The sequence below is a fragment of the Quercus suber genome, unplaced genomic scaffold (genome assembly GCF_002906115.3).
Source record: "Quercus suber isolate HL8 unplaced genomic scaffold, Cork oak 2.0 scaffold_894, whole genome shotgun sequence".
NCBI lineage: Eukaryota > Viridiplantae > Streptophyta > Magnoliopsida > Fagales > Fagaceae > Quercus > Quercus suber.
This window is the reverse complement of record NW_027070320.1, coordinates 58,952-67,752: the sequence shown is the minus strand read 5'-3', so window position 1 is coordinate 67,752 and position 8,801 is coordinate 58,952. Positions and strand designations below refer to the sequence as shown.

The 8,801-nt window shown below is 33.3% G+C and overlaps 1 protein-coding gene across 1 annotated transcript; it reads left to right on the top strand.

The window, feature by feature from the left end:
* Positions 1–4,151: 4,151 nt before the first annotated feature.
* Positions 4,152–7,538, top strand: LOC112003368 (ribonuclease 3-like protein 2). The gene is made up of 4 exons (XM_024035552.2): positions 4,152–4,815; positions 5,696–5,845; positions 5,974–6,350; positions 6,601–7,538. Exons 1-4 carry the CDS (start codon positions 4,336–4,338, stop codon positions 6,773–6,775), a joined length of 1,182 nt encoding a protein of 393 aa, XP_023891320.2. The 5' UTR covers positions 4,152–4,335; the 3' UTR covers positions 6,776–7,538.
* The last annotated feature ends 1,263 nt before the right edge of the window (positions 7,539–8,801 follow it).

Sequence of the window (8,801 nt, the reverse complement as noted above, 5' to 3'; positions counted from 1 at the left end):
TTACAACAAAATCCTAACTTTTAGATCTTCTTTCTCTTGTTTTTTAGTATAATTTTTTGTTGGGAGGAGAGAGACATAAAAAAAAGAGCAAAATTATATACTTACCTTTATTTTTAACAAAGGTGAGTAACGAAGTCCTAACAAATGTAATTTCAAGTGGGTAAAATGTTAAGTTTTAAATCATAGGTAGGCAAAGTGCAAACGAGTCAAACCACATGTGAGTTTACTACAATTTATCCAAAATGAAAACTAACAATTTTTTTTTAATGGGAAAATTACACTTTACCCACCTATGGTTTGCCCTAAATTTAACTAACCCACCCGTGGTTTCATTTTTGACACTTTACCCACCTATGCTTCGCTTCGTTACCATCCCGTTACCCACCTCATATTCTACTGTTACTCAAACAAGTTTCTTATCAAAAACACAACCCACAAAAGATCAAACACTCCTCTCTAAAAAAAACACAGTCCCACGCCTACAGTGCTCACCAAACAATGATCTAGAGGCTACAATGCGTCTTTCCTGAGAGATTGGACCGAGACCCAGTTGGGGTTTGATCGTGCAACTACACTGAGGAAGGACAAGGTAGAGTTTGGGTTCATCTCCATCAAATAGTATTTTTGATTTGTGGGTATCAATCCACCTCCTTATTTCTGGTGAGTTCTGGGTTCATCTTCAAGTTTTGGTTTTCTTGTACTCTCATATGCATCAAAATCTTCAACCTAACCTTTGAATCCGGGATATCTCTCTCCTTCGACCCCTCATATATCCAAACCACCGCCTCCCGTGGTGTTCACAAGTTCAAAGCCACCTTGTACATTCGAGACCAGTTAAATTACTCTATTTCCCATTGGTGGCATTTGGGAAGTATTAAGTTTTAGGAAGAAGATTCAGTGTTTTACGTTAATGGGTATTGGTCAAAATCCTTTGGGAAGCTCTGTATGGTCGAATCGGGGAAGAATTATTCTAAGGTTGTTCTTAAGCTTAATTATTCAAAGAATAATACCATTTATGGTAGTTTAATCGATGGTACATTAGAGAGCTTGCATATGGAAGGTGATGAAAATTACTTTGAACCGATTGTGATAATGGGTTTGTCTCAGAATCCAAATTATCAGTATCAATTGGTTGATAACATAAATTGTTTTAGTGGAGAGAGAGGTGGGAGAGATAAAAATAATATTAATATTAATTTGTCTCTAAGCAAATTGGACCGTGGTGTTTGTTTCATTTTTGATGGACGGACTAGTTTTTATGAATTGGAATATTGGATTGTGGTAGTGTGAATTGCAATCCTTTAGGTGGGAGTATTGGGTATTTGCCTAATTGGATTGCTTTTCGCGGGCTTCGATGTGACCAGCACAGCAAAAAGGTACAGATGTTGATGGGTTTATTCGATTCTGGTGAGTTCTGGGTTCATCTACAGGTCTCAAATGTCAGGAACTCACCAGAAATAAGGAGATGGATCGATACCCACAAATCAAAAATATTGTTTGATGGAGATGAACCCAGACTTTGCCTTATTCTTCGTTGGTGTAGTTGCATGATCAAACCCCGACTGGGTCTCAGTCCAATCTCTTAGGAAAGACGCATTGTAGCCTTTAGATCATCGTCTGGTGAACACTGTAGGTGTGAGAGTGTGTTTTTTTGAGAGAGGAGTATTTGATCTTTCGTGGGTTGTGTTTTTATAAGAAACTTGTTAGGGTAACGACAGAATATGAGATGGGTAACAGCATGGTAACGAAGTGAAGCACAAGTGGGTAAAGTGTAAAAAATGAAACCATGGGTGGGTAAGTTAAATTTGGGGCAAATCACATGTGGGTAAAGTGTAATTCTCCCTTTTTTAATCTTTCACTCTCCACTCCATCTGAAGTTCTGAACCTAGTTGACTATTTTAACAAACACAAACTATTTTCCCTCAAAATTTTCGAATTTTTTTTCTAAATAACAACAAATATTTCAAAATTTAGTTAAGTGTCACGTTGCAAAAGAATCTAGAAAACTAACATCTCGAGTGTCTAAAACTCGAGTTCCAAGATAAAAATCGAGTTTTTAAGTCTCGATTTGTAAGCGGATAAGTGTGATGTGGAAAAAAATCCACGTGGAAATCGAGTTTTAAAGACTCGAGTTCCATAAACGCCGCTATAGAGCTTAAAAACGTCACTATAGGGCTTAAAAATGGAGTTATAAAAAATTTTTGCAGGAAAACGCCGCTATAGGGAGTAAAAATGTCACTATAGGGCCTAAAAACGCCACTATAAGGCTCCCTGAACCTGGTATTGAGCAGTAATAAAAAAATTTTGCAGGAAAACGCCGCTATAGGGCTTTAAAACGTCACCATAGGACTCAAAAACGCCACTATAGGGGTGATCAAAATAATTTTTTTTTTGCATAGAACTCGATTTTCAAAAACTCGAGATCCATGTGGCATTTTCAGTCCAACAACACTCACGAAGCGAGTCTTTAAGACTCGAGTTTTAAAATGGATCTCGAGTTTCTAAAACTCGAGATGCTATTTTTCTTAATTCTTCAGAACTTTGCCTAACTTACTATATACTTGGCCTTTACGTTGTTAGTCTGCCCATTCCCCCCAAAATTTTCCATTCCTCCAATCGGGTTCAAATCCTCTCTCTCTCTCTCTCTCTCTCTCTCTCTCTCTCTTTCTCTCTCTCTCTCCAATTCATTTCTCTTCCTATACATACCTAACCAAGTGAAAATGTTGGCTCACTTTTCTTGTCATTTTGAGTGAGACTTCATTTGTTGGCTTTACTAAAGTTTGATCTATAAGCTATGATATTGATTGAACAAATCTTATAATGATGTGGTTCATTTTTGTGCAAAAGCCCAAAAGCTAGAACCAACCTAACAATGGTCAAATATTAAAACTATAGCGAGGCTGTTGACGAAACGATATGTTTTCATTTTTTATTTTTTGGAAATATTGTTCAAAGGATGCTAAGAGAGACACTGTTTTGAGGAGGTTTGGATTTGGGCTAAAAGGAAAAGTGCTTTTTCTTTTTCTTTTCTTTTTGTTGTTTGGTTGCTAAGAAATAGTTAGGTGTAAAGATGGCTAAATATTTAATAAAAAATTTAAATTTAAAATGTTCAACTTTTTATTAATTATTTTGGATTTTTTGATTTATTAAACTTAAAAATACCAAAATGTCCTTGTATTTTATGTGACTAACAGAGTAGTTTTACCAAAAAGACTACCTTGACCTTGAGTAACTAATAGTAACTATTAAAGTTAGAGAATTGTATTAAATTTTAGGCAAAATTAGAAAGTGTAATTTGTTCCCATTAAAAAAAAAGTGTAATTTGCAATTCAACAATAAATTTTGAGTTTGAGAACTATTCTGCCGTTTATGTCAAAAAAAAAATAAGGAAAGAATTGTACCATTAGGGAAAAAAGAGGGTGGAGAGAATTGTGCTAGATAACAACAAAGGAAAATTCTAAAAAAAAATATATCGATAATAATAAAGGTGAAATGACTAGTGCACACAAGCTATTGCACACAAAATAATATGTGCAATAGTTTGTTAAACTAAAATCGTAATCTAAAATCATAATTTCAATTTTAAAAAATTTTACACATAAGTATCTGTGTAACAAGAGCTCCGTGTAATAGTCGTTGCTCATAATAATGTTATATAGTATTCACATTTGACAAAAATAAATTTGTCTATTTTAACATAAGAACCTACTTTTTTCTATTTTACACGACCACTTTTTAAAAATACGCACATCAAATTATCTTTTTGTTATTATAACATTTCATTAAAATATTATTTTGTTATCAAATTCTTATTACTCTCTCAAATCATCTCTCTTTGTGTATATGCATAGAAAAAGTATTAAAAAAAAATTGCATGTGAATAATAACCATTTATATTTATATAATTATTATAATAACAATGTAAATTTACATAAGTTTACATAAACCAACGTGGGTGATTTTTGAAGTAAGATGTGTAAAATTTGCCAAAATTGCTATTATACATAAATTTACTATAGTGAGTGGCATCTTTCGATTTTTTTTTTTTTTTTTGGCTGAATGAGTGGCATCTTTCTTTTTAAACGTTTTCACAGCCAATCAAATATTGATTTCATAAAGTAATGTCCAGCCACTTGATTAGAAATTTCGAAGGCCTGCTGCTTTTCTGACTTTAGTGCCTTCAATCTTAATCTTAACCATAAAGCTGAATCATATATGCTCTTAAAGTTTCATATGCCAAGACAAAATATAATAATAAAATTAAGCATCAAAACCGTCTTCACTCCCACGAATTAATTAGCAAGTTGGTCAATTAGGAATTCTGTATAAGGAATCATGGATTCTCTTTTGTCCATCGAGGAAGAGGAGTCATCTCCTTGGAGTCCGGCACTTAGTTTCTGTATCTGGTTTGGCTTTGCTTTTTTAGTAATAAAGTCATGCATTTGCAAAAAAAAAAAAACACACCAGGAAGCAAAAACCAACATGGCATCATCCACAATAAGAGCTGTGGAAAAAATACTCTCCTACAGGTTCAAGGACAAGTCGCTTCTAGAAGAGGCACTCACACACTCCTCCTACTACAACAACAACAGCGGTGAGTCGTTTAGGTCGTACCAGCGGCTCGAGTTCGTAGGTGACACGGTGCTGGGACTGGCCCTGAGCGAATACTTGTACCTGGAATACCCTAGCCTCGACGCAGGACAGCTCTCGCCCCTACACGACGCCAACATCAGCAACGAGAAACTCGCGAGGGTCGCCGTCCGCCACCATCTAGACAGCTACATCAGGCACAACATTAGGGACTTCCCTCTTAAGGTCTAACAAAATCATCTCACTTTATTTATTTCTTTTTCTTTTTTCTTTTTTTTCCTTTTACAATTATTGGTTTACATTTACTTATAGATAAGTGTGTAAAACTATGTAATACGGTTTTTCAGTAATAAACACTACTTTTAAAAAAAATAGAACTAAATTTTATAAGGTAGGGCACGAGAAAAGTGAATTCTGACTTATATGTGTAGAATTATAAGGAATTTATTATCAAAAAATTCTTTTGTTTGTCGATAGTTTTACTTTTTAGTGAGGTTTTTATTTAATTTTTTATATCACTAGAATTATAAGGAATGTATTATTTTTGAATGTTGACACGTTGTCTCTAATTCTATGTAAATATTTTATTATGACAATGGATTCTTATATTTTTATGACAAAAAAGTTGTGAATTGAAGACACCCTTTGATTTGTGGGTTCCAATTAACTCAATTGGTAAAGTCCCTGATAGTTGTATAAGAGATCTGGGGTTCAACCCCTGCCTACACCAAAAATTGATTAGTGTCTTAGTCTAATAATAAAAAGTTACCATCAAAAGCGATCGCCATAAGTCGAAACTCTATAAAAAAAAAAAAAAAAAAAAGCACCCTTTGATTTTGAATGCAAATAAACATTGCATGTTATATTATGCTTTTAAGAGTTTATAATTAGAGTTCTGCTTGTTATATACAATGTGTGTAAATACACGCACTGTGTTGTTATAATTTGAAAACGTGACTCTACAATGTGTTTTACAGGATTTTCCCTTATAATTAACTGTTCTGGTGTGGATCCGTATATTTTGGACTTGTCTTTGGTTAAAAATTTGTTCAAAATTTGAACAAAGATCAACGCAAATGGTTTTGTGTTTGTGTTGCTTCTATAGGTTCAAAAGTTTGCTGCTGCAGTCAATCAGGAAGACGATAAATCTTTATATTGGTCGATTAAAGCCCCAAAGATTCTTGCTGACATTGTAGAGTCTTTAGCAGCAGCTATATACGTTGATCTCGGACTCGACCTACAAAAATTATGGGTGGTGTGTATTTAACTTCTCTTTTCTTATTAGGCAAAAATGATTTGTCTCTTTTATTTTCTTGTTTTGGACTTTTAGTCTCTATCTCTCTGTTGATATAGAATTCATCATTGGTTGTTTTATACTTGAAGATCTTTAGGGATCTCCTGGACCCTCTTGTCACACCTGAAGTCTTGCTACAACAACCCCATCCTGTTACGACATTGTATGACCAGTGTCAAAAGCAGGGGAGGGAAGTTGACATTAAGGACTTGAGAATTGAAGCAAAGAATATTGCTAGTGTATATGTCGATGGTGCGTTTGTTGCCTCAGATATATCTGATGATAAGGACACTGCAAGGCGTAATGCAGCACAGCTAGCTTTGCTCAAATTATCGAAATCCATGCCCACTAACCTTAGGAGGTCAGATTTTTCTTTTGGGCTCAACAAGTCATTTGAGATTGAAGGAGCAAAGCAAAAGTTACACGAGGTTTGTCAGAAGAAAAGGTGGGATAAGCCTAGTTACAGGTATGAGCTTCTTTTTCATGAGCAGTGAAGAATCATGTCCATTATACACATTCTGTAACACACATACACACACAAACTGAATAGAAATCATGACTTTAAATCATGATTTTCAATTGGAAACTATGACTTCAAGCCATGATTTCTTTGTAGTTTGAGTATGTGTAATAAACACCACCCTTTTTTAAATTCTCACGTCCCTATCCATCTTGTAAGATATTGAATTGAAATGTACATTTGCTATAACTTGCAGCATTGGGAAGGAAGAGGGTCCATCAAACGACAAGAAATATGTATGCTCTGTTCAAATAGAAACTGAAGATGGTGGTTTGTTTATGGCGGGAGAAGAAAAGTCAAGAGTAAAGGAAGCAGAAAATTCTGCAGCTTCATGTCTTCTTCGTGCCTTATTAGACTCTAATATAATATAATATATATATATATATATTTTTAGGAAAAAATATAATATATATAATAATGTATTAAAGTAGAAGCCTCAGCGGACATTGGGTCAAGGGTTTTGCGAGATCCATTGGTTTTGCCACCAGTGTCACAGCAGAATTTTGGGCTTTAAGGGACGGGTTGAAGATGGTTTGAGGGAAAGAATTCAAAATTTGATTGTGAAGTTAGATGCGAGAGTGGTGGTTGATCTTATTAGCTCTAATGTGGATGCTGTTAAACCATATTCTTCTTTACTGTGTGACTGCAGGTACTTGTTGAGAAGGTTTCCTTGGTTCAAGTGAAGCATGTTTATAGGGAAGAAAATCGTTGTGCTGATGCGCTTGCAAGATGGGGATGTTTAATGGATGATGCTTTTGTTGTATTTAATTATCCGCCAAGTACTGGTGTTTTGTGTTTAGTTAACTCGAACTTGACTGGCATGTATATTAATAGAACTGTTAGTGCTGGTCTTACCTCTAGTGTGGGATAACTCTTGTTTGTTTTATACATTTCCTTTTAACCAAAAAAAAAAAAAAAAAAGTAGAAGCCTCACCTAATCTTCTGCCATGTATCATGATTGTCGAGCTTATACAGATTGATACCGGCTGTATCAATTTAGATGATTTGGACAAACAAAGCCACATTGAGCACAATAATTTGTCCATGTCAATCTTATCTACCACGTGTCTATCAGGTGTCAATAATAAATGGATATTTATAAATTCCTAAATAAATATGTGCTTAAAATTGTGATAGTTGTATTCTTTGGTTCAACTTATTGCCTTGTTTGTTTCAGCATTAATGTTTTCTAAAAAATTCTTCATTTTTCAAAGAATACTTTTTGAAAAACTATTTCATTTTCCAGTATTTGGTACCGACCTTGAAAATGAGCTTAAGAATGTTTTCTAGTGTTGGGTATGCAATTATATATATATATATATATATTTCTTGAATAATTTAAAACATGTGTATTAGATAAACCAACTAATGTAATCAATATAAATAAATAAAAAAACCAAGAATGAATTTGGTTTTCATACTAAAATTTTGACAATAGATACAATCAAAATTAGTTGTCAATAACTTTTAATTGTCTACTCTTTTTGCTGGAATACTATGGTCAACCACAAGTCTTCAATATTACTCTTAATTATGTATTTCTATAATGTATAATGTATATTGTATTTGCATAATATTTCATCACTGCATAGTATATGCATAATGTATTTGCCAACAAATACAACTAACCTAAACAATTATCATTCATTATATAACAATATTATTAATTTATTGTAAAGATTGTCTCATGTAAAAGCAATTTAGAGCAATATAGGCACTGTGTTTAAAGTTTTCGTCTTTTACTTCTTTCATTCTTTCTTCTTCTTATTTCTTTTTTATTTTTATTTTTTGCACTTTTATATGCGAAAATAAGTAACTTTTGATTGAAATCTATCAAACCAAAAATTTCGTAGAGAAAAAAAAATTAAGCTTGAAATTCAAATAAAAAAAAATACAATTAGAGAAAAAGTGAGAGAGCTTACCATGAGAGAGAAGACATCAAAAAATTATGTTTCCTACAACTACAAAAAAAAAAAAAAAATATATATATATATATATATAATATTTATAGGAGATGCAACGTGTGAGAGAGAGATTGTTTTCCAAAAACAATTTTTGGAAAACAACCTGTAGAAAATAAGACTTATTTTTATTAGGGTTTTTCGTTGACTAAAGATTTTTTTCCGTTGACTATTTTTTTGTGTTACCAAACACTGAAAAATGTGGAAAACTATCTTTACAAAGGATTTTCCAGTATAACAAACAGAGCGAGATGTTGTTTTTGCACAAAAGACTCCGTATGTCTAGCTAGCATTGGTTTTTAAACTTCTTTATGTGGATGAAAATATATTGCTTTGATGCAGAATACTTTCCCTTCTAGTTGATAATATTTGAGAATTTGCTATGGTTCTTAGTAGTATGCAAGTTAAGGAATTTAAGAGTTGGGACTGTAAATGG